Genomic DNA, 26,950 nt, shown 5'->3' on the forward strand with positions numbered 1-26,950 from the left:
TATGTAGTTACCTCCCTCTAGTGGCGGCTGCTGATATCCAAATTATCAAATTTGCTTAAGACGGGAATACGGAGCTTTGTATGAGTTGGATATCCAACTGCCCTATAAGTAGCTAAACAAATTAATTAGTATAGAATATGGACCACTTTTTTTTTTTTTTTTTTTTAAAGAAAATTAGAATTAGCTGCGATGCCATACTCAACCTGTAGACATGTATGAGAGAAGACAAGACATATTTTTCTAATCTAATTTTAGCCAGCTTTAAGACCAGACTATTTTCTCCTGTTCACCACAGACCTTAGCACATATGGGTTTTAGAGTTTTTTTTTATTCTGTTATTTAAATAATTTTCACCTTTTTTCATGTTACATAGTGCTTCATTTCTACTTCACTTGGAAATTATATTTTTTAAACTATCAAAGAAAATCTAAATGAAAAAAAGAAAAAACTGGAGAAAAAGTACAAAAGAAAGAAACATTTTTGAAAAATAAAGTGCCAGCTAAATATTTTTTATTTTTAAATTCTGTCCTAGTTTTTTGTTTAGTGGAAAAATAGTTTTGGTTCATCGGGGCAGGAATAAAAGGTGTTTGGGGAATCGGTGGGTCGATATGTTTTTTTTCTTTTAGTTTTGTCTTTCCTTTTTTCTCGTACTCATTATGCAAATCATATGTTCATGTAAGCCTTTTGTGGGGTATTTTACCATTACATTATTTTATTAATTTCTTATGTCCTTGTAAGTGGGGTTGGCATACTAGTTCCAGCTACAGGGTAAATATAGGTAACATGCTCTGCAGAGCTGATCTAGGTCTTAACTAAGACCCAGCGGCCTCACTGTGCCCTATTTCTCTATCGCTTCATTGGGGGACACAGGTAACCATGGGTGTATGCTGCTGCCACTCTGCACAAAAAAATTAGTTCCTTCCCAGCAGTGTACACCCCACCGACTTGCACCAAATCCATCAGTTTTAGCTTTGCGTCAGTAGGAGGCGGACATGGATCTTTCAGCAGACTCATATCTACCTCGGTTTTTGGCGTCTTTCACTATTTACCTTTTCTTTTCAGAAGGTTTTTCTTCACTACCCTCTTAGAGGGAAACAGTGTGAATAGTCACTCTGTTATCCCACGTAGAGACTGAGAGAACAGCGTGGACTGACACCTTGTGTCTTTGTGTGTCTATCTGGCAGGACCCTAACCCCTAACACACGAGATGTGTTCAGGTGATCCGGAGCAGGGCTGTGGAGTCGGTAAGCCAAACCTCCAACTCAGACTCCTCAATTTCTATGACTCCGACTTCCTCATACATGGCTCATGTTTAAGTTTAAGTGATAAATTTACCGTAGTAAAATGATAACATCGGGCTTTTAATCATTATTATGATACAATAATCAATCCATTTAGATAGAACATAAAATATATTTATGAGCTAAGAGGAAAAACTAACTAAAACATCAAGCATATAGAGACAACATATGCTGGACTGTTGATTCATGCACAGTTTATTGAAAGTTTAGAAGTACTTACGTTAATCCTGCTTTTCTGTTCACTCTAGAAGTTCTGAGATGAGTGCAGGCATTCTTTCCTTGTGTTTGTTTTTTTTTCCCCTTATCTGTAGAGGAGAAGCTTCACTACTTATCATGTACATAAACTGCAGCACAGATTCATCTGAGGTAAAAGTCTAGACCCTTAGATCCGGAATAGGACAGACATTTATAGGACATTTCATAACTTTCCCAAATTTTTATGAAAAAATATTCCCCACAAACTGCATTGAACTACTGTACCCAATTTATTATATATTTTAGGAGGCAGAGTAGGTCCATTTTATATACCGACTCCCGATTCCACAGCACTGATCCGGAGGATGGTCCTGGCACCCACACTTGCCCGCTCGCCTACCAGAACCAGGAGGTACAGACGTCCTACCATCCGGCTGCAGAGTTTGGACATCTGATGGGACATCTGAGGGTTCAGCTTCAGGGATGGATAGGTAATTTTTCTGCACAAGTCCTCTCTCTCCTACCGCGGGCTTATCATTCACAGGTTAGAGCCATAAAGCCCTTCCTGCTGACTCCGTCTTTTAACCTCCGTGCTGTTCTACTCCCTCCGCCAGCCTCTCCTTACTCTAGGCCCTGTTTTTTGTGCGGTCTAGCTGCGGTGTTAGGCGCCGCCCCCTCACTTCTTCGCGTGAGCTTTTCTAGCGCCTGGAGTAGACACGCCCCCTTTTCCTCCTCAGTGATGAGAGAGACTGCACTCCCTGTAGGCCCGCCCCGCTCTCGCCATTTTCCGGGATGTGGACACCGGTATGATAGGAGCCTCTCCAGCTATCCTCCGGGACCCTCTTCACCGCGGTGCCCTGGGATCAATTGCAGGACCTCAGCTATCCTACAAGTAAGCTCTGCTCTGCAGGCTGACGCTTTCCTCAGCAAAACTTTTTTTTTCTATGCCCTAATTTCTAGCACTAGTTAGAGAGCCTGCTTATCTTCCGTCATGTCTAGTTCTAAAGGAGAGTGCTGTTGTCCTCCGGCCTCTGCTACTCTTGTCAAGCATTTTGTTTGCTCTTCTTGTAAGTGCAGACTCCCTTCAGGTCAGTCTTTTCCCCTCTGCCAGGATTGCAGCAATCCCTCCATGCTTACTACACAGGAGTCCTTCACCGCTTCTGGAGGAAGTGCATCCTTTATCCCAGCATGGGCGACTTCTCTTTCTCAATCCGTTTCGGATTTAACCAAGGTGTCTCAGACCCTGGTATCCATGCTGGACAGGTTGCCTATTCCTCCCTCCGCCGGCGGATACCATGACCTACCCTTACCTCCTTCTAGTGATACCAGTAATGTACGTAAGTTGGCTAGGCATGAGAGTCGTTGCAGATCCGCCTCTCGTTCCGTGGCCCCCAGTTCCTTTTAGGTGGGTTGCTTCTGCCCGGTCGTCCTCCCCAGACACACCACCGGAGCCGAATTCGGGCTTTGGTTCCGATGTTGATTCGTACCTGGGCTTTGATCAGGTCTCTAACATGAGAGATATGGTGGAAAGTCTTATTGTTGCGGTCAACCAGACCCTTAATGTTAAGGATACCCCTTTGGAGCCTGCCGAACAGGCGGTGTCCTTTGGACGAACAAGACGAACTCCCAGAGTTTTTGCTCCCCATAAGGAATTTGAGGGGGTCCAAACTAGAGAATGGGAAAACTCGACCAGACGTTTCCAGAGAGGGAAGCGGCTTGGAATTCTGTATCCCTTCGCTTTGGATCTTACTGTAAATTGGACTGTTCCTCCTATCGTAGACTCTCCACTTTCCAGACTATCCACCAATACAGTTCTTCCCCTGACTGATGGGGCATCTCTTAAGGACCCCAATGATAAACTGTTAGTCGTTAGCCAAGTCAGCCTTTGAAACAGCAAATTCGACCTTATGCTCTGCCTTTGCCACTACGTGGGTGTTAAAGTCTAAATCTGCATGGGCTAAGCAACTCCGTCAAAGCACCCTTGTAGGAGCCACGTCTGACGAGTTAGCTGACTTAGCGGACCAGAGCTCGCAAGCGTGAAAGTATGTATTGTCCGTCTCCTGGAACACTGCCTCCTGTGCAGCTCAAGCATCCAGTAATATAGTGGCCATCCGCAGAACCATCTGGTTAAAGGTGTGGCATGCAGACATGTCTTCTAAGAAATCTCTGACCAGTATGCCCTTCCCGGGATTATGACTGTTTGGAGCCAAGCTGGACCAGAATATAATGGAGGCCACCAGTGGAAAAAGTTTTCTTCCGCAGTCCAAACTTCAGCGCCCTCCTCCTACTTGGAGATTTCTGCCCTTTTGGCGCTTCTCGCATGCGGAAGATTCTTTCCACCAGGGCTGTGGAGTCGGAGCCCGTTTTGGTGGAGTCGGTATAAAATGGACCTACTCCGACTCCTAAAGTATACAGTAAATTGGGTACAGTAGTTCAATGCAGTTTGTGGGGAATATTTTTTCATAAGAATTTGGGAAAGTTATGAAATGTCCTATAAATGTCTGTCTTATTCCTGATCTAAGGGTCTAGACTTTTAGCTGAGATGAATCTGTGCTGCAGTAAATTTATCACTTCAACATGAGCCATGTATGAGGGAGTCGGAGTCGTGGAGTTGGTGTCATAGAAATTGAGCAGTCGGAGTCGGAGGTTTGGCTTACCGACTCCACAGCCCTGCTTCCCACCAGAAGAGGCCGCAGACCCGCCAGGAAAGGAGAAAGACCTCCTTTAAACCGACACCCTCCTTGCGTCCCCGCAATGCGCAATGTAGATCCTCCAGGAGCAGGCCTATCAGATTCTCTTCCGCATGGCATTTCTTTGTCGCACACGGAGTCTCCCTGGCTGGGCAGTCGTCTCCTGTTCTTCAGGGACTCTTGGCTCGCCTATGTCGAGGACGCCTGGGCCAGAGAGGTATCTTTAGGATACAAGATAGAATTCACTTCACAGCCCCAAGATCATTTTTTCAAATCCCGCCCCGAAGGGACCCCTCTCTGGTTCCAGGTTTTTTCACAGCTATTGCCTCTCTCCTACGAACAGGCGTCATCGTTCCTGTCCCACCTCAGGAGCATTTTACAGGTTTCTATTCAAACCTCTTTGTAGTTCCAAAGAAGGATGGGTCAGTTCGGATGCAATGGATGGAATCCCTCTGCTCAGTAATAGCTTCCATGGAACTGCAAGAGTTCCACCAAGCAAATCTCCATGCCCCGATTTTCCCGGGTCATCAGAGATTTCTACCATTTGCGGTACGGCGGGACCATTTTCAGTTTGTCACTCTGTCCTTTGGGCTGGTAACCGCACCCAGGGTCTTTACAAAGATAATGGCAGCTGTGATGGCCATTTTGTGGACGAAGGGTCTAGTGGTCATACCTTAACTGGACGATATCCTCGTCAAGGCTCCATCTCCTTAGCCCTGGAAAGCTTGTCTATCACTCACGACACCCTGTCTCGGCTGGATTGTCAACATGTCCAAGTCTTGTCTAGCTCTGACCCAGCGTCTGATTTTCCTGGGCATGCTTTTTGACACTCTCTCCAGACGAGGGTCTTTCTCCCCAAGGAAATGAGAACCACTCTCCAAAGGGGGGTTCGCTCCCTTCAGGCCCCTCGGTCTCCATCCCTTTGCTCGGCCATGGCGGCTCTGGGCAGGATGGTGGCGGCTGCGGAGGCCATACCCTTCTTTCAATTCCGCGCCAGGCCACTTCAGCAGACCGTTCTGTCCCAATGGGACAGGTCTGTTCTCTCCCTGGATCATCCAGTCCGAATCTCTTTGTGAATCAGGGCAACCCTAAACTGGTGGCTATCCTCCCTCCTCATTCGTCAGGGTTGGTCCTTCCTCCCTATCCACTGGCAAGTGGTTATAACGAATGCCAGTCTCCTCGGCTGGGGAGCTGTCTTACTCAACCTCACGGTTCAGGGCTGTTGGTTGCCAGAGGAGTCTTCTCTGCCAATCAATGTTCTTGAGATCAGAGCCATTCTACTGTCTCTTCTCCACTAGCAGGACCTTCTCAGGGGCCTGCCAATTCGAGTCCAGACAGACAACGCCACGTCCTCTGGCCATGACCGAAGTCTCCAAGATTCCTGTTTGGGCAGAGACCAAGGTTCCGGCAATATCAGCTGTGCACATTTCCGGCGTAGATAATTGGGACGCAGACTTTCTCAGTCGCGAGGGTCTCGCGGCGGGAGAGTGGTCTTTGCATCAGGCCATTTTTCATCAGATTCATCTAAGGTGGGGCACTCCGGATGTGGATCTCATGGCTTCCAGGATGAAGAGAAAGGTCCTGCAGTTCGTCTACAGGTCCTATCGCAGTGGGCGTCGACGCTCTGGCGATACCCTGGTCAAAGTTCATCCTTCCTTATCTGTTGCCGCCTTTTCCCCTTCTTCCCAGACTGTTGAAGAAGATCAAATCAGAAGGGGTTCCACTCATCCTAATAGCTCTGTATTGGCCCAGGAGGGCCTGGTATGCAGAGGTCGTCAACTTACTCGCAGACGCCCCATGGAGACTCCCAGACAGACCAGATTTGCTTTCTCAGGGGCCCATCTTCCACCAGAATTCTCGGTCGCTCAATTTGACGGCATGGCTGTTGAAGCTGTGGTTTTCAGAACGAGTGATTCAGACAATGATCCGGGCTCGGAAGCCGGCATTGTCTCGAGTCTACTATCGGACATGGAAGGCCTTTGTCTGTTGGTGTGAGACTAATTACACCGCGCCTATGGTTTTCTCTCTTCCTTCTCTTCTGGCCTTCCTTCAAGCAGGGCTTGATGCAGGTCTAGCTCTCAGCTCTCCGAAGGGCCAAGTTTCTGCGTTGTCCATTCTTTTCCAAAAGAATTTAGCTTCTCGTTCTCAGGTCAGACCTTTTCTTCAGAGTGGCTCACGTTGTTATTCCGCATCGACCGCCAGTAGATCCCTGGGACCTCAACCTGGTTCTGGAGGCTCTCAGGAATCCCCCCTTTGAACGTGGCCATCACTTCCGTCACACGGGTTTCGGAGCTGTCGGCTCTTTAATGTTGCTCACCCTTCCTTATTCTGCACCAGGATAAGATGGTTTTACGTCCTGTACTTTTTTCTCCCCAAGGTAGTCTTCGCCTTTCATCTCAATGAGGACATTGTCATCCCCTCTTTTTGTCCATCACCAGTTCACCGTCTGGAGCGTTCCCTGAACAGGTTGGACCTGGTCAGGGCGATTCGCATTTACTTTACTAGGACCGCCCCCTTCCAGAGGACGGATTCTCTCTTTGTTATCCCTGAAGGTACTCGCAGAGGCATCCCGGTGTCCAAGGCTACAATTGCTCACTGAATCCAGGCGGCAGTCTTAGAGGCAATCTTAGAGGCGTACCGGATTCAGAACAGAGTGCCTCCCCCAGGGATTAAGGCCCACTCTACCCAAGCACCGTTCGCCATCGGGCATCTGCCATATAGCTTTGCAAAGCGGCGATGTGGTCTTCTATTCACATGTTCGCCAAGTTCTACAAGGTCCGGCCTAGGTAGAAGAATCTTACAAGCGGCAGTGGCTAGTTCTTCGACCTGAATGGAGTTTGTGCTGTTTCCCTCCCTAGGGACTGCTTTGGGACGTTTATCACTTATGAGGGAGTCGGAGTCATAGAAATTGAGGAGTCTGAGTTGGAGGTTTGGCTTACCGACTCCACAGCCCTGTGTCCGGATCACCTGAACACATCTCGTGTGTTAGGGGTTAGGGTCCTGCCAGATAGACACACAAAGACACAAGGTGTCAGTCCACGCCGTTCTCTCAGTCTCTACGTGGGATAACAGAGTGACTATTCACACTGTTTCCCTCTAAGAGGGTAGTGAAGAAAAACCTTCTGAAAAGAAAAGGTAAATAGTGAAAGACGCCAAAAACCGAGGTAGATATGAGTCTGCTGAAAGATCCATGTCCGCCTCCTACTGACGCAAAGCTAAAACTGATGGATTTGGTGCAAGTCGGTGGGGTGTACACTGCTGGGAAGGAACTAATTTTTTTGTGCATAGTGGCAGCAGCATACACCCATGGTTACCTGTGCCCCCCAATGAAGCGATAGAGAAAATGGTATTTTTGGTTACTCACCGTAAAAAATGTTTCTCGGAGCCTTCAGTGGAGGACATAGCACCCTCCCAAGCTTGACAACTGTCTAGACTTTTTTTTTATTGTTACGGTTTACTTTTGTGTATTTTTCTTCTACGTTATTCTCCTACTGCTTTCTCACTGATTAACTTGGTGCCAGTCGGTGGGGTGTACACTGCTGGGGAGGGGCTAATTTTTTTGTGCATAGTGTCAGCCTCCTAGAGGCAGCAGCAGCAGCATACACCCATGGTTTCCTATGTCCCTCAATGAAGGCTCAGAGAAAAAGATTTTATGGTGAGTAACCAAAATCTTGTTTTCTAGGACTTGAGCAGGAAGCATTATGACGCTTCCCAATGAGTGACATGTATACCGTGATCAGCTCTCTTTTGTTATTCCTGCTGTCTTTGACTGCATACTCCATTTTCTGCTGCTGCACAATATTCTGCACAAGAACGTTCAGAAATATCCTTGTAAAGTCCTATGCGGATGGACCATTTCATTCCGCAGTTGGTTGAAAAGGTTGTGCCCTTGTCAAGATTATTCCCCCATAGTCTCGGAGTAGGAAAAAAAAAAACAAATAGTTATACTCAGCCTACTGGCATGAGCCACTGAGCTCAGTGATTGGCTGCAGCGTTGGCACCGTGACATCTGCACTGTAGCCCACGATGAAAGATCAGCACAGTGGTGAAAAGATGCGCTGGTGCCAGGAGGGAGAGTAAGAGCTCAGTTTGTTTTTTACATCCCTGAGTCTATGTAGGAATACTCTTGCAAAGGGACACGGACAACCCCTTTAATCATTCATCTTTATATTGGGTGCATCTGCTGGATCACTTGCACAAGCTCTGAAGGTGCGGCACACCCAACCCAACTGTGCATTATGAGACTGCTCCACTAGTAGTGATAATCATTGGGCTTATGTTGCCTTTTTTACCACTTACCTTACATAGTATAGCCCGATCTATATAGTATTGTAATGCCTTCGGTTTTATATGACAGATGTGATTTCTAAGAAAAACAGAATTCTTGTTTGAGTTTTAAATAATCTTGTATGCTTTGTACAGCAGAAGAAAGGACAAACACGCGGCTTCTTCTAGGCTTGTGTCTGGATTCTTATGCACGTTACCTACTAGCCAATTCGCAGCTCTTGCATGCCCAGACCATGTATGAGAAAGCCCTGCAGATCTGTAGAGAGGAACAAGGAGAACTGCACCCACAGGTAATTACAAAACCACCACCAAAAAGATCCTAGAGGTCCTGAAGGTAGTGGATATGATTATTTACACTGTATGGTTGTGTATATTTTTCATACACAGCGTAGTATTGATATGGTATTTTCCCTTCCTGGAGGAAATACAGGTGAATTTTCCATAAAAAACACGGATACATCATGGACCACGAAAAAATCTAAACATAATACAAAGCCAAATAAGAACGTTGACTCAGGGGTTAGCATTGTAGCCTTGCAGAGATGGACTCCCACCAAGGACAGCATCTGCAAGGAGTTTGTATGTTCTCCCTGTGTTTGTGGGTTTCCTCCGGGTTCTCCGGTTTTCTTCCACACTCCAGAGACATCCTGATAGGGAATGTAGATTGTGAGCCCCAATAGGGACAGTGTCAATAATGTCTGTAAAGCGCTGTGGAAATGAATGGTGCAATAAAAGCAAGTAAAATAAATAAGAACAAGCTGTAATATACATGCATTTTTATCTTCATATTTCAACATGTGTGTGAATAAGCTGTATTGGACGTGGGATATGTAACATTAACCATCTCTATGCATTAAGGTACGCACACGCAACGTCAATTTGACGCCGGCATACCCACTGAGTCTTGTAAGAGGGAAGCACTTCAGGAAAACAATGGCAGTGTTTTTCTTAAAGCATCTTGCCGCCATCTTTTTTTTTTCCATTATGCATACAATAGTGAGCGGCGTGAGATGCCGCCTGAAGAACGAACAGGACACATCTTTTAGCTGCTTCGTGGCATTCAAAGCCTGAAGTGGTTAAAAGAAGCTCAAAAGACTGAACACATGCAAAGCAAGTTATTTTCTCATTACAGTGCATATGTTCATTCATTTTGGTTTTATTTAGCGCTTTTTCACATGGGTTACAGGTGCTTAAAAAAGACATTGTGTGCACATATCCTAAGAGAGGTGTTCAGGTGCTGGGAGTTTTAGCTATTGAGAGTTTGCAGCTAATAATTTGTAATAACACTTTTGCACACTCCTAGTAGGCAGAGTATAGTTATACTGGTGTAGTTACATTGGATACCGACCATTTACTTTGTCTGTATGCTGGTAAATAAACTGCAAGATGCTTTGTAAACCTACGCTCACGCTTTGGCACCCACTGTCTGGATACTTGTCACCCAACATCTGTTGTGAGAATAATCAAAGTAAATGCATGATCAGAAAAGTTGTTATATAAATGAAGTTTTTCCCAATAATGTATTTTCTTCTCATTTTCAATATTAAAATATACCGTATTTTCCGGACTATAAGTCACACCTAGGTTTTAGAGGAGGAAAACACTCGTGTGTGGGGACAGTAGTTTTGCACAACCTGGGTGGCTCTGCAGCTGCTGCCAAACTGCAGCTCCCATCATCCCAACCTGTCCAAGCATGATGGGAGTTGTAGTTTTGCAACAGCTGCAATGTCACTCTGGTTGTGCAAAACTTACAACGTGTGTCCCTGTAGTGGAGATTCAAAAAGGAGGCTCATACAAAACGTGATGACAGAACCTGTCATCACAATTTATATGAGCCTGGAGCCTCTTTTTTTTAAATTTTGCACTAGCGAAGCCCTTGCCGTGGGCGGCGCGTGCGAACATTCCTGTCCCGGCGGCTGTGCATGCATAGATTGGGATCTCATCTCAATTACGAGCTGAGATTTCGATCTGCGCATGCGCCACCATTTTGTTGGAGACCGCCACCGACTTCCTGCAGCGGCGACCCTGCTCCTGGCCTTTGGTGGTACAGGGCATTTCTGTATAATATTTGTCTGTCATCCTCTTCATAGTTCTGTGTTTCTTTCTTGCAGACTGTGACATTACTCAGTGACCTGGCGACAGTGCTGGAAGCTCAGGGCCGCTTTGATGAAGCTTATACCTATGTAAAACAAGCACTTGATGTAGCACAACAGACCGAGCACCCCAATCAGCATGTTATACTTGGTAACATGGCAATGATCCTCTTACATCAAGGTATATAAAACATTTCCCTATACAGTTTGTTATACGATGTAGTCGTAATGCAAACAACATGCAGATGTAAAAGACGGCACATACCAAAATCATCTTTGTCTGTGTGTAAATTTAATAAAAGTTGCACTTACCAGACAGCGCTATAATTATTAGTTTTAAATACATATGTGATAATGAGCAATATCTGTAATTCTGGAAACTATTTTTCCAAACATTTTAGTATATCGTATGCTCCTTCCATGATAAGTACATGAAAACAAAATAATACTTTTATGGAAGGTAAATCTGACTGTCTCTCCATATTCAATACATATACTAGCATGCTGTTTTGGTACCTTTTGCTGTATGGTTCCTCTGTTATTCCTCTTGTAAATGTTTGAAAAAAATTGAGAACTGGATGTCACATTTCTCTGATCAAAACGATTATGGGGAATGAAAGTGTTTATTAAAGGAAATGTGTCATCAACATATTTTTTTAATTATTTTATGACATATTTTTTTTAAGAAATGGTGTAAAAGTTTAAAATATATATTTTTTTATAAAAGGAGCAGAAAATGTGTCATCTGAAAGTGACTTATTGTTTTAATTAAGTTTTTGTGACAGTGATTTTTTTTTCTTTTTAATTTGACATCATCAACAATCCCATGTCTGTTTTCCCTGATTACAGTAATGACCTCATTGGGCAGCACGGTGGCTCAGTGGTTAGCACTGCAGCCTTGCAGCGCTGGGGTCCTGGGTTCAAATCCCACCAAGGACAACATCTGCAAGGAGTTTGTATGTTCTCCCCATGTTTGCGTGGGTTTCCTCCGGGTTCTCCGGTTTCCTCCCACACTCCAAAGACATACTGATAGGGAATGTAGATTGTGAGCCCCAATGGGGACAGTGCTGATAATGTCTGTGAAGCGCCGTGGAATTAATGGCGCTATATAAGTGAGTTAACCCTCAACTGGTGAGGTGGGGTTTTTGTCACGCAACTGGTGATGTGGGGTTTCCTATACCCCAGTGTTTAGAAATCTCTTATTTTTACAGAAAATGCAAAGATCACGTTTGTTTTAATCGTTTTCTTATTGGCGATTGATTACACATGAGTAGTGTTGAGCGATACCTTCCGATATCGGGAAATATCGGATCGGATTGGATCGGACCGATACCGAAAAAGTATCGGATATCGCCGATTCCGATACCGGAAACCAATGCAAGTCAATGGGACATAAATATCGGAATTAAAATAAACCCTTTCTTTCCTTGTAGGTTATTTCTACATGAAGGAAAACAACTAAGAATAATGTAGAATGTATTGGGGGAGGTGGGGGAGACAATAAAGGCATAGAGGTTTAGCCCAGTCAAATGGAATAGCAGGAATTAATATTTTTTTATTATGTTCTGAGTTACGGAAATATTAACTATGTTAAGTATTTTTATATTTTGTCAGATATTTATGTTTCACTACTTCCATGCTCTTCACCTTCTTTTTTACTTCTCCCACACTTTCTCCTTCATCATCCTCAGCATCTTTTTCATCCACTTCTTCTTCACCTTCTTCTTCTTCACCTTCTTCGTATTATTCTTTTTTTTACATTCTTCATATTCTACTTCTTCATCTTCTTCATATTCTTCTTCTTCATCATATTCTTATTTGTGACAGGCATTCCTGTAGTTGTTATCTATAAAAGGTTGGACATTACACCTTTCGTTCTGCCCGTCACAAAAGATTTACAACAGGATTTGTCCGCGTTCAGTTTGGCCTGCAGCAGCAGGTCTTTTCCAGGGGCACCACGAGGAGGAACGGACTCACCCCCATACACTGCTTAGTCATCTTCTGCTTATAATTTAGATATTATCTTTTGCTCTGATTTTTAGTCTTATGCTTAATGTTCTTCCGCTTTTTGTTCTGCAGCTTCTTGTATTTCTGCTTCTTGGTTTTCTGTCTCTTGTTTTTCTGTATCTTGGTGCTTGTCTTCTCTTCTTTGTCTTCTTGGTCAACTTCTTCAGGGTCATCTTCTTGGTCTTCTTCGGGGTGGTCTTCAGGGTCGTCGTCTTCGGGGGTCCTCGTCTTCGGGGTCCTCGTCTTCTTCGGGTTGGTCTTCTGGGTCCTCGTCTTCGGGGTCCTCGTCTTCTTCGGGGTGGTCTTCAGGGTCCTCGTCTTCTTCGGGGTGGTCTTCAGGGTCCTCGTCTTCTTCGGGGTGGTCTTCAGGGTCCTCGTCTTCAGGGTCATTGTCTTCGGGGTCCTCGTCTTCTTAGGGTTGGTCTTCAGGGTCCTCGTCTTCAGGGTCCTCGTCAGGGAGATCCAGAGTGATTACCAAGAACCATTTCAAAAAGCTTGAACTTGGAAATGTAGCAGAAGGTACAAGAAAGCTGAGGAACTACCGAGGACCAGCTGACGGTACTGGAACCCGGATGGATAGCAGAAGGTACAAGAGCCAATGGAACTACCGAGGACCAGCTGATGTTACTGGAACTCGGTTACTAAGCAGGAGGTACCTGTGCCAGAAAGCACTACCAAGGACCAGCAGACGTTGGTGGAACTTGGATACCGAGAAGGAGGCACCTAATCCAAAGGCACTGCCGAGAACCAGCTGACGGTACTGGAACCCGGATGGGTAGCAGAAGGTACCCATGTAAAAAAAAAGTTCAAGGCCGCGAGCCGGCCGCAGTTACCAAAACCCACAGTCCTACAGAGGGTGCTTGTCCTATTGGCACTATGGAACCAGTCTTCATTGCCAGATCCCGCAGCCCACATAGGAGTCACCTAAACTGCAGGCACCATAGAGTCGGCTAACCCGACCGCAACACGACAGGACAACGCATTGGAGGCAAAGTGACGTTGACACTACCCGGAAACAGCTGGCGTGCTGGAACCAGGCTGGGCAGGAGGGAGTACCCGTGCCAAAGACACTGCCGAGAACCAGCTGACGGTACTGGAACCCGGATGGGTAGCAGAAGATACAAGAGCAAATGGAACTACCGAGGACCAGCTGACGGTACTGGAACCCGGATGGGTAGCAGAAGGTACAAGAGCCAATGGAACTACCGAGGACCAGCTGATGTTACTGGAACTCGGTTACTAAGCAGGAGGTACCTGTGCCAGAAAGCACTACCAAGGACCAGCAGACGTTGGTGGAACTTGGATACCGAGAAGGAGGCACCTAATCCAAAGGCACTGCCGAGAACCAGCTGACGGTACTGGAACCCGGATGGGTAGCAGAAGATACAAGAGCAAATGGAACTACCGAGGACCAGCTGACGGTACTGGAACCCGGATGGGTAGCAGAAGATACAAGAGCAAATGGAACTACCGAGGACCAGCTGACGGTACTGGAACCCGGATGGGTAGCAGAAGGTACAAGAGCCAATGGAACTACCGAGGACCAGCTGATGTTACTGGAACTCGGTTACTAAGCAGGAGGTACCTGTGCCAGAAAGCACTACCAAGGACCAGCAGACGTTGGTGGAACTTGGATACCGAGAAGGAGGCACCTAATCCAAAGGCACTGCCGAGAACCAGCTGACGGTACTGGAACCCGGATGGGTAGCAGAAGGTACAAGAGCCAATGGAACTACCGAGGACCAGCTGATGTTACTGGAACCCGGATGGGTAGCAGAAGGTACAAGAGCCAATGGAACTACCGAGGACCAGCTGATGTTACTGGAACTCGGTTACTAAGCAGGAGGTACCTGTGCCAGAAAGCACTACCAAGGACCAGCAGACGTTGGTGGAACTTGGATACCGAGAAGGAGGCACCTAATCCAAAGGCACTGCCGAGAACCAGCTGACGGTACTGGAACCCGGATGGGTAGCAGAAGGTACCCATGTAAAAAAAAAGTTCAAGGCCGCGAGCCGGCCGCAGTTACCAAAACCCACAGTCCTACAGAGGGTGCTTGTCCTATTGGCACTATGGAACCAGCCTTCATTGCCAGATCCCGCAGCCCACATAGGAGTCACCTAAACTGCAGGCACCATAGAGTCGGCTAACCCGACCGCAACACGACAGGACAACGCATTGGAGGCAAAGTGACGTTGACACTACCCGGAAACAGCTGGCGTGCTGGAACCAGGCTGGGCAGGAGGGAGTACCCGTGCCAAAGACACTGCCGAGAACCAGCTGACGGTACTGGAACCCGGATGGGTAGCAGAAGATACAAGAGCAAATGGAACTACCGAGGACCAGCTGACGGTACTGGAACCCGGATGGGTAGCAGAAGGTACAAGAGCCAATGGAACTACCGAGGACCAGCTGATGTTACTGGAACTCGGTTACTAAGCAGGAGGTACCTGTGCCAGAAAGCACTACCAAGGACCAGCAGACGTTGGTGGAACTTGGATACCGAGAAGGAGGCACCTAATCCAAAGGCACTGCCGAGAACCAGCTGACGGTACTGGAACCCGGATGGGTAGCAGAAGATACAAGAGCAAATGGAACTACCGAGGACCAGCTGACGGTACTGGAACCCGGATGGGTAGCAGAAGATACAAGAGCAAATGGAACTACCGAGGACCAGCTGACGGTACTGGAACCCGGATGGGTAGCAGAAGGTACAAGAGCCAATGGAACTACCGAGGATCAGCTGATGTTACTGGAACTCGGTTACTAAGCAGGAGGTACCTGTGCCAGAAAGCACTACCAAGGACCAGCAGACGTTGGTGGAACTTGGATACCGAGAAGGAGGCACCTAATCCAAAGGCACTGCCGAGAACCAGCTGACGGTACTGGAACCCGGATGGGTAGCAGAAGGTACCCATGTAAAAAAAAAGTTCAAGGCCGCGAGCCGGCCGCAGTTACCAAAACCCACAGTCCTACAGAGGGTGCTTGTCCTATTGGCACTATGGAACCAGCCTTCATTGCCAGATCCCGCAGCCCACATAGGAGTCACCTAAACTGCAGGCACCATAGAGTCGGCTAACCCGACCGCAACACGACAGGACAACGCATTGGAGGCAAAGTGACGTTGACACTACCCGGAAACAGCTGGCGTGCTGGAACCAGGCTGGGCAGGAGGGAGTACCCGTGCCAAAGACACTGCCGAGAACCAGCTGACGGTACTGGAACCCGGATGGGTAGCAGAAGGTACAAGAGCCAATGGAACTGCCGAGAACCAGCTGGCGGTGCTGGAGCCCAGGGTAAATACTAAAAACAGAAGAGCCAGAGGTGTATTTGGAGGAGGTTTTAAATCCGTACTACAGTGGATGTGGACAAAGCAGGAGAATTTGCCGGACACACAGCTGGGGATCAGCTGACGTTACTGAATCCCAATAACACTGGAGCAAGCGTTGACTGTGCAGACGGCACTTCTGAGCAGCAACTAGCGGTATTGGAGCCCAGGGTAAATACTAAAAACGGAGGAGCCAGAGGTGTAATTGGAGCAAGTTTTAAATAAGTAGCACAGTGAATATGGACAGAGCAGGAGAAATTGCCGTGAACACAGCAGGGGAACAGCTGACGTTACCGAACCCCAATAACACGGCAGCAAGTGTTGACTGTGCAGACGGCACTTCCGTGCGCCAACTGGCGGTGTTGGAGCTCAGGGATAATACTGAAAACAGAGGAGCCAGAGGTGTAATTGGAGCAACTTTAAAATCTGTAGTAGTGAGAATGTGGACAGAGCAGGAGAAATTGCCGTCCGCACAGCAGGGGAACAGCTGACGTTACTGAACCCCAATAACATGGTAGCAAGTGTTGACTGTGCAGACAGCACTTCCGAGCGCCAACTGGCGGTGCTGGAGCCCAGGGATAAGAATGAAAACAGAGGAGCCAGAGGAGTAATTGGAGCAACTTTAAAATGTGTAGTACAGTGGATGTGGACAAAGCAGGAGAAATTGCCGTCCGCACAGCAGGAGAACAGCTGACGTTACTGAACCCCAATAACACGGCAGCAAGTGTTGACTGTGCAGACGGCACTTCCGTGCGCCAACTGGCGGTGTTGGAGCTCAGGGATAATACTGAAAACAGAGGAGCCAGAGGTGTAATTGGAGCAACTTTAAAATCTGTAGTAGTGAGAATGTGGACAGAGCAGGAGAAATTGCCGTCCGCACAGCAGGGGAACAGCTGACGTTACTGAACCCCAATAACATGGTAGCAAGTGTTGACTGTGCAGACAGCACTTCCGAGCGCCAACTGGCGGTGCTGGAGCCCAGGGATAAGAATGAAAACAGAGGAGCCAGAGGAGTAATTGGAGCAACTTTAAAATGTGTAGTACAGTGGATGTGGACAAAGCAGGAGAAATTGCCGTCCGCACAGCAGGAGAACAGCTGACGTTACTGAACCCCAATAACACGGCAGCAAGTGTTGACTGTGCAGACGGCACTTCCGAGCGCCAACTGGCGGTGCTGGAGCCCAGGGATAAGAATGAAAACAGAGGAGCCAGAGGTGTAATTCGAGCAACTTTAAAATGTGTAGTACAGTGGATTTGGACAAAGCAGGAGAAATTGCCGTCCGCACAGCAGGAGAACAGCTGACGTTACTGAACCCCAATAACACGGCAGCAAGTGTTGACTGTGCAGACGGCACTTCCGTGCGCCAACTGGCGGTGTTGGAGCTCAGGGATAATACTGAAAACAGAGGAGCCAGAGGTGTAATTGGAGCAACTTTAAAATCTGTAGTAGTGAGAATGTGGACAGAGCAGGAGAAATTGCCGTCCGCACAGCAGGGGAACAGCTGACGTTACTGAACCCCAATAACATGGTAGCAAGTGTTGACTGTGCAGACAGCACTTCCGAGCGCCAACTGGCGGTGCTGGAGCCCAGGGATAAGAATGAAAACAGAGGAGCCAGAGGAGTAATTGGAGCAACTTTAAAATGTGTAGTACAGTGGATGTGGACAAATCAGGAGAAATTGCCGTCCGCACAGCAGGAGAACAGCTGACGTTACTGAACCCCAATAACACGGCAGCAAGTGTTGACTGTGCAGACGGCACTTCCGAGCGCCAACTGGCGGTGTTGGAGCTCAGGGATTACAGTTCAGGTGGTAGAAACATGAACAGAACAGGAGACCTGGATACTGTTGCCAACCAATTATTTATTCTGGAAGAGGACTGGCAAATTCATGAGAGATCCAGGCCTTGTTCATTTTGAGAAAAGTAAGCCGGTCAACGTTATCGGAGGATAGTCGCATGCGACGGTCTGTTAGTACACCACCTGCGGCACTAAAGACGCGTTCCGATAATACACTAGCAGCAGGGCAAGCTAGCACCTCCAGTGCATACTGACTAAGCTCTGGCCATGTATCCAGCTTACAGACCCAAAACTTGAAGGGAGAAGAGCCGTCTGGGAGTACACTAAGAGGGCAAGACATGTAGTCTGTCACCATCTGACGGAAACGTTGCCTCCTGCTGACTGGAGCTGTCTGTGATGGTGTAGACATTTGTGGCGGCGGGGACACAAAACTTTGCCACATTTCGGCCATACTGGTCTTGCCTTGTGCTGAGGCGCTGCTTCTGCTCCCTCTTTGTGCAGAGCTTCCTCCACTGCCTCGACGCACTGAGCTGCTTTGTAAAGCACTAGCAGCACTGCTCTCGGTTGGAATGGAGAACATGATGGAATGCACCAGTGCGTCTTGGTACTCCCGCATTTTACGCTCCCGGTTCAATGGTGTTATGAGGCTTTGTAAGTTGTCCCGGTAGCGAGGATCTAGGAGGGTGGACACCCAATAATCAGCCGTGTTGAGAATGTGGGCGATGCGGCGGTCGTTTCTGAGGCACTGCAGCATGAAATCAACCATGTGCTGCAGACTGCCAACTGGCCAAGAAACGCTGTCCCCTGCTTGAGGCGTGATCTCTGCCTGCTCTGCATCACCCCACCCTCGCTCTAGATACTGACTACTAGAGCATTGTGTACCTCCCTCCTCTGGACAGATGTCTTCCTCATCCATTGACTCCTCCTCATCCTCCTCACAAAGTGTCCCCTGCCTAGGCCTTTGTGAGGAACCACATTGCGCAGACTGTAGAGAAGCAGATGGCATTTGTGACTCCTCATCCTCCACCTCTTCCAAAACCTCGTCCCTTAGTGCTTGCAGTGTTTTTTCAAGCAGGCAGATAAGGGGGATAGTCATGCTGACTAGTGCATCATCTGCACTCGCCATCCGCGTGGAATAATCGAAGGCACGCAAAACGTGGCAAATGTCCTTCATAGAGGCCCACTCAGTGGTGGTGAAGTGTGAACGGCGCGCACTGCGACTTGTTTGCGCCTGCTGCAGCTGGTACTCCATTACTGCTGCCTGCTGCTCACACAACCTCTCCAACATATGTAACGTTGAATTCCACCTGGTGGGTAGGTCACATATGATGCGATGTTCCGGAAGACATAATCGGCGCTGCAGAGCTGCAATGCGTGATCTTGCATTGCTGGAACGCCGCAAGTGAGCGCACTCTATGCGGACCTTGTGAAGCAGTGCATCAAGATCCGGATAGTCCCTCAAAAAACTCTGCACGACCAAGTTGAGCACATGTGCCAGACATGGGATGTGAGTGAGGTTGCCTAGGCCCAGAGCTGCCACCAGATTTCGGCCATTGTCACACACTACCATGCCTGGCTGGAGATTCGCTGGCACAAACCACACGTCACTCTGCTGCTTGATGGCATTCCAGAGCTCCTGCGCTGTGTGGCTTCGATTCCCCAAAGAAATTAATTTTAATACGGCCTGTTGACGTTTGGCCACGGCTGTGCTCATATCGGTCATCATAACAGGTAACCGTTCACGGGTCGATGTGGAGGTAGACCGTGACGGCTCCTGCAGCGCTGATTCAGAGGAACTGGAGTATGAGGAGGAGTCAATGTGTACAGACTGGATTCCTGCAATCCTTGGAGTTGGCAGAACACGTACAGCGCCACTCTCAAGATCTGTACCCGGCTCCACAACATTTACGCAATGGGCAGTGAGGGAAAGGTATCGTCCCTGTCCATGCTTACTGGTCCACGCATCAGTGGTCAGGTGGACCTTGCTACTGACGGCGTTTTGTAGCGCATGTTTAATTTTTCCCTCCACATGATGTTGCAGGGCAGGGACGGCTTGCCTGCTGAAATAAAAGCGGCTGGGCACGTTGTATTGTGGGACTGCCAATGCCATAAAGTTACGGAATGTGTCAGTCTCCACCAGCCTGAATGATAGCATTTTAAGGGCCAGTAGTTTAGCAATGCCAGCATTCAGAGCCTGTGCTCGGGGGTGGTTTGCCGAGTATGGGCGCCTTTTCTCCCATGCCTGTGCTAACGATGGCTGTAGACTGGCCTGGGAGTGTGAGGATGACTGGGAAAGTGGTGCTGTGGGTGGAATTACACTGTGTCTCTGTACAACAGTGCCAGAGATTCTTCCATGGCGATCCTGTGAGGAAGCCGAACCAGCTGTGTGTGAGCTGGAGGAAGAGGCTACAACACGAGCTGAAGAGGTGGTAGGTGGCGCTGTAGGTTGGCCTAGGTCTTCAGTGTGTTTGTGTAACTCCACCACGTGCTTGGTCCGCACATGTTTCCACATATTTGTGGTATTGAGGTTGCTGACACTTTTCCCTCTTTTCACCTTCTGATTACACAGCTTGCATTTGACAAAGCAAATGTCATCTGCAACTGTGTCAAAAAAGGACCAGGCACTGCAAGTCTTGGGAGCGCCCGCTTTGGATTTTGGAAGAGCCATGCTCCTAATGGGTGCCGAAGTGGAGGCTACAGGCAACCAAGTCTGCCCCCTCCCTCTCCCTCCTTTTTGGGCCGTTCGGGGAATCTCTTCCTCAGAGCTGCTCCCACCACCTTCCTGTCCCTCACGCCATGATGGGTCAAGGACCTCATCATCTACACCACCCTCTTCAAACAACTGCTTCTCCTGGGTAGTCTCGACAGCACAGTACGCACCAGAAAGTGGCACCTGAGTCTCATCATCAGATGCGTACTGAGGTGTGCTGCTGACCATAGGCACTGGCCCACCCGCCTCTTCAGATTCAGAGAGACAAAACGGTTGCGCATCACTGCATACTACCTCTTCTTCAAATTCTCGAATTCTGCTTGGCTGGCCCCCTCTTTCCAAGCCAAGAGATTCAGAGAACAGAAGTAGAGATGGCTCCTGTCCAGGGCTCTCTGACTGCCTGGGCAATTTGGCAGGTGGTGAAGAGACAGATGGGTGCTCTTCAGTGCTCAGGACCTGAGAGGATCTGGAACTAATTGAAGTCGATGCGTTAGCTGCCATCCATCCGACAACGGCTTCAATTTGGTCCTCGCGCAGCAGTGGGGTACGGCTAGCTCCTACAAAGCTGCGCATAAAGGACTGTTCCCTGGTAAAACTGGGGGATGCTGAGTCACTGGTGCCCGCAGCAGGCACAGAATCCCCACGTCCTCTCCCTGCAGGCACAGAATCCTCACGTCCTCTCCCTGCAGAAACTCCACGCCCACGACCACGACCACATGCCTTACTCCCTGCCTTCTTCATCTTGGTAGACTGATAAAGATAGGCAGAAAAGTACTAAGGGCTTAGTGTGCTTATTCCTGAACAGCTGCTAACAGGTATAAGAAACACTAATTTTATAAAGTGTGGACTAGACTTTAATATGAGCTAATGTGGCCTACACAACTGTAAAGTGGAGTGTTTGGTGAACTTTATTTAGGTTTTTTTTGTCACAAAAAGACACTGGATGTGCCTAAAGATGTAATAACGATAGTATCACAAACTTTTTGTAGCTATTACAATGTAGGAAGGTAACCTACAATGCAATAGATGAGGCTGCAAAAAATAGGCTAATACTAATCTGGCTGGGGCTGCAGGGCCCAATGCTGCAGAAAGGCTCCTCTATCTACTCCTATATAGTGTGTTTGGAATCAATTTAGCTGAATATGGATGGAACCACCACACTAATAGGAGATATCAGGAAAAATTATGAATTGGCAATAAAGGACAATGTATGAGGCAGTGACACACACTGAGTGCACTACAACCAGACGGGGTTGAAGCACACACTACAGGGTGAGCTGCACTCACACACCAGACCTTGCAGACAGCGGTGAACAGTACAGATGCAGAGCACTGTGCACTAGTGCTGCAAGACGGAAAAAAAATTCTCTATCTACTCCTATATAGTGTGTTTGGAACCAATTTAGCTGAATACAGATGGAACCACCACACTAATAGGAGATATCAGGAAAAATTATGAATTGGCAATAAAGGACAATGTATGAGGCAGTGACACACACTGAGTGCACTACAACCAGACGGGGTTGAAGCACACACTACAGGGTGAGCTGCACTCACACACCAGACCTTGCAGACAGCGGTGAACAGTACAGATGCAGAGCACTGTGCACTAGTGCTGCAAGACGGAAAAAAATTTCTCTATCTACTCCTATATAGTGTGTTTGGAACCAATTTAGCTGAATACAGATGGAACCACCACACTAATAGGAGATATCAGGAAAAATTATGAATTGGCAATAAAGGACAATGTATGAGGCAGTGACACACACTGAGTGCACTACAACCAGACGGGGTTGAAGCACACACTACAGGGTGAGCTGCACTCACACACCAGACCTTGCAGACAGCGGTGAACAGTACAGATGCAGAGCACTGTGCACTAGTGCTGCAAGACGGAAAAAAATTTCTCTATCTACTCCTATATAGTGTGTTTGGAACCAATTTAGCTGAATACAGATGGAACCACCACACTAATAGGAGATATCAGGAAAAATTATGAATTGGCAATAAAGGACAATGTATGAGGCAGTGACACACACTGAGTGCACTACAACCAGACGGGGTTGAAGCACACACTACAGGGTGAGCTGCACTCACACACCAGACCTTGCAGACAGCGGTGAACAGTACAGATGCAGAGCACTGTGCACTAGTGCTGCAAGACGGAAAAAAATTTCTCTATCTACTCCTATATAGTGTGTTTGGAACCAATTTAGCTGAATACAGATGGAACCACCACACTAATAGGAGATATCAGGAAAAATTATGAATTGGCAAAAAAGGACAATGTATGAGGCAGTGACACACACTGAGTGCACTACAACCAGACTTGGCTGAAGCACACACTACAGGGTGAGCTGCACTCACACACACAGACCTTGCAGATAGCGGTGAACAGTACAGATGCAGAGCACTGTGCACTAGTGCTGCAAGGCACAGTGATTTAGAAAGTAGCTTGGGTAAAGCAGTATAGAGCAAATAGGTAGCTAAAACTGTCCCTCAGAACAACAGCGTCCTATCCCTAACTGAATTCACAGCAGAGTGAGCTCAAAATGGCGGCGGTGGCTTTTATAGTGCATCATGACATCATTTCAGCAGCCAATCACAGCCATGCCATTAGTTAAGATGCCTACATGCCTAACAGGATGTGCCCACACTTCTTAGGATCCTCATTGGCTGAATAAAATGAAAATGTCTCATTGCATTATGGGAACTTCCGATTCCGGTATACGATATTGCAATAGTATCGGAATTAAGTATCGGAATTCCGATACCGCGAATATCGGCCGATACCCGATATTTCAGTATCGGAATGCTCAACACTACACATGAGTATATCAAATTTTTGACACCCACAAATGGATGGAAGTGAGACACGTATCCTCATACCAGCATTTTTCAATGAATGACAGCCGAACAAAAATTCCCTGGGGTTTGGCAAACCCCACCTCACCAGTTGAGGGTTGAATAAATAAATTGTCATCACAGGCAGTATTACAAACATACGTAACACCTGTAAAGACGGCGTCGCTGCTCTGGCTCCCTCAGTACCTCCTGTGTCCCAGGACCTGCACAGGTCTCCTGGCATCGCGCTTAGGGTGCCTGCTTCTTAAAGGGGCAGTGTGCACACGCCGGTTGAGTCCCTAGCCAATAGCTGGGAGGCGCTAAGGATTTAAGGCACCTTCCCCTGTAGGGAGGTGCCTGAACAACATCAGAGTTTAGTTTGTATTCAAGCTGCTGTCAGGTCCCGGTTCCTGCAACCCGTACTGTTTCTCTTTACCAGAACTTGTCTACTAATCCAAGCCCGTACTGGTCATCCTGCCTTGTTATCCAGAAACCGCACTATCTGAACCAGCACCGGTATCCAGTCCTGCCTGGGACTCCATATCCAAACTAGCATCCCTGACCTTTGGGGTCAGCTGCTATAGTACCGGACACTGCCCTGGAGAGGTACCTGGCGGCTACCTACAGCTCAAGCCTGACCTCACCATCAGAGGCTCCAGTGGCAACCAGGTAGCCGCTTAGTTACACCCCTCCAGGGTAAGCCCGGCCCGTGCCGAGTGGTCCATGATCCACCAGCTTGACAACACCTATATTACAGCAGAAAACACAGGATCCAGATGGTCACAGCTCACCTCTTCCCCCCCCTACACCGTGACCACTTCACTGGTCACCAAGCATGCCTACAACATTCTCCCATAGATGTCACTGGATGTTTCCAGACTATTGCTTTCAGGTGATAGCCGGCATTGTAAAGTTTGAGAGATGCTGTATGAACGTATACGGGGCAGAGCAGCAGACTAAGCCAATGATGAGATGTTTTGTTTTTTTTTGTTAAATGTACCGCTAAAAAGATAATGTTCTTCCGCCACAGAGCACTTGGCGGATGCAGAGCGCATATTTAAAGAAGCTTTAACAAAGGCAGAAGAAAAAAAGGACTCGTGGTCCATTATCTACATCCAAAAGGGGCTCTCAGAACTGACCGAGAGAAAAAAACATAAGGAACAGAATGTGTAACCTGTACATTGTGAACAGGTAAAAAGCATTAACTATGTTTGAAAATGTGAAGTGTTAAAATAAATATATATTTATAAATACTTATTCTAAATCTTAACCTATAAAAAACACATTCCTTTCCATTTGCCACATTAAGAACTGACCCCGAGTCATTAACAATGATGGCCTACACCAGTGTTCCCCCACTCCAGTCCTCAAGAGCCGCCAGCTGGTCATGTTTTCAGGATTTCCTTAGTATTGCACAGGTGATGGGATTATTACCTGGGCACTTCTAAGGAAATCCCGAAAACATGACCTGTTGGTGGCTCTTGAGGACTGGAGTGGGGGAACCCCACTGATCGGCATGCCGCTTGCACAGATGAGCCACTGGGTGTTTTATCACAGGATTCCTACCCCTTACTTTGAAGGATACTATAAAACTAAACCGCTTTACATCAAGTTAAAATAATGCTCTGGGTAGAGCCTGAAAAGGCAGCTTTTGCTCATAGTAGAGGTTCTACCAACAATTTTCTTCATAGAAAAACTTCGGTAGCAGTAGGGGGGGTATACTGAAAAGCTCAGGTGGCATCCTATGACAGTGCATCATTTTAGGGTCACTATGTCCAAAATAAGTTTGTGAAAGTTTTCATTATTAGTCATCTGTTGTTAATCTGCAATTATTGCAACGTAGAAAAGCCTAACAGTAAAAACAGCTCAGCCACAAAGCAGTGACTACTTACAGAATGAGCAGGGCTCCCATACGCCTTTGTGTAAGGCTTAAAGCGAGTCTGCCGGCACAGAATGACTGTTCAAATCAAGCGCAGGCGCTCGGTGCATCCTTGGAGGGGAAAAATGTTCTTTATAGACCCTTCTCTGGGTCTATAAAGCTAGAGCTGTCAATCAAAGAAGAGGGGGTGGAGAGAAGTGGGAAAATAAGTAGATGGGAAGGTGCACTCCTCCTTCATTTAAATTAATCCCTGGAGGCAGTTATCTTCCAGACAACGTCTTCCCCATAGCCTGGAAGAGGTCATTTATATAAAGTGATAAAAGATGATTTCTCCACAAGACATCTGATGTGAGGCATCCAGGGATCACTCTCCTCAGCAGTCTATAACCTGTATGCCCATATTAATCGTTTGGATAAGTCAAATGTGGTGACAGATTCCCTTTAAGGGTTTGGCCACACCAAGGGTGCACCAAGTGCCTGTACTTGGTTTGAACAGTCAGTGTCACTTCAAAAAAATAATCTATCCTTTGTTTCATCGCTCAAGTTCTTATCTGTACCTGGAAGTGACATCAGCACAAGAACTGTATCAGGAGCTTCATGAAATGGGTTTTTATGGTTGAGAAGCTGCACTCAAAACTAAGATTAACAAGTACAATGCCAAGAGTCAGCTGGAAGGTTTAAAGAGCGTCACCACTGGACTCAGGAGAAGAGGAAACGGACTGATCGTTAGGTTGGTTTTCATATATGAATCAACTCAGGTTGGGTCTTCCAAGAAATGGTCCATGATTTATGAATGTGTGAGATTGGCCTAAATGAGAGAGGCAGCACGCAAAATCCGGGAGAAAGTTATGGTTATCCTCTCCCCTTTATATCTTGCAGTGACCTCAGAGCTCCTCTTCCACAATCAAGGAATGATACGTGCGAACCAATTATCACATTTGTCTTTTATATTTTATAAAAGAAAGGAGAAGTTGCACATGTAATAAACTCATGGGCCATATCAGAAAAGGTTTCATCCTAAATTACATTATCATCTTCATGACAAATGTTGACCGTCCTCTGGAGAATGGAGATTTAGTTTGGCTATTTCGTTCCTACCAAGATGTGTATAAAGTCATAGGCTCAAGTCGCATGTCACCCTGCACATCTGGCTCTTTTATATTTAATGAAAGTTGAAAGTCTTACGGCCCATTTGGACAAGCCAAAAATGGTGAAACAAGCATGTGTAGGAATGCTCTTTTCCGAATCTTGGCCAGTGTTTAAACAGGCTGACATTAACCTGAAGAATGAGCAAAACACTTGTTTGTTGGGTGGAATTATTTTTAAACAGGCTTAAAAATCACTAGTATTAATGGCAACACATTGTCCAGTGTAAACCATGAGAAGTGTCGACTACAAAATGACGATTGTTCTCTGCACCTAGAAAGTTCGTCAGCCTGTGTTAATACTATAGTTTAAAAAAACAACACGCTGGTAGATCTAAAGTAAAGCAGTCTAAAGCAGCTATTAGGGTATATTCACATGCAGCAGTTTTTCTGTGTTTTTCTCCACAGGAAAAATGCACTTGCCTGGAAAATACAGCGGCAATTCTGCATTAAAACATGAGTTTTGGTGGGTATTTTTTGTGTGTGTTTTTTTGCAGCTCATCCTCATTATTATCAACCTGAAATAATTCACATGCACCACAGGTCAACAAATTTAAAGAACACTGCATTTTTCCACAAAACAAAAAAGGTTAAAAAAAAGATGTAAAAACATTGCTTAGGCGAAGTTTATACAGTGGGGAAAAAAAGTATTTAGTCAGCCACCAATTGTGCAAG

The 26,950-nt window shown here is 47.0% G+C and overlaps 1 protein-coding gene across 3 annotated transcripts in view; it reads left to right on the forward strand.

Moving 5' to 3' along the window:
• TTC19 (tetratricopeptide repeat domain 19) overlaps positions 1-26,748 on the forward strand; it is a 40,553-nt gene extending 13,805 nt beyond the window's left edge. The window contains exons 8-11 of one of the 3 annotated variants that reach the window (XM_073668008.1): positions 8,609-8,763; positions 10,585-10,747; positions 24,282-24,442; positions 26,010-26,748. In XM_073668008.1, the coding sequence (XP_073524109.1) occupies positions 8,609-8,763; positions 10,585-10,747; positions 24,282-24,424 (461 nt within the window). In that variant the 3' untranslated portion in view covers positions 24,425-24,442; positions 26,010-26,748. Of the gene's footprint in view, positions 1-8,608; positions 8,764-10,584; positions 10,748-24,281; positions 24,443-25,674; positions 25,833-26,009 lie in introns of those variants that run through there. The other 2 variants (XM_073668009.1, XM_073668010.1) reach the window with 2 other exon arrangements.
• The last annotated feature ends 202 nt before the right edge of the window (positions 26,749-26,950 follow it).

Source organism: Phyllobates terribilis, unplaced genomic scaffold, assembly GCF_046119375.1.
Source record: "Phyllobates terribilis strain yellow unplaced genomic scaffold, ASM4611937v1 Scaffold_2__4_contigs__length_985480577, whole genome shotgun sequence".
NCBI lineage: Eukaryota > Metazoa > Chordata > Amphibia > Anura > Dendrobatidae > Phyllobates > Phyllobates terribilis.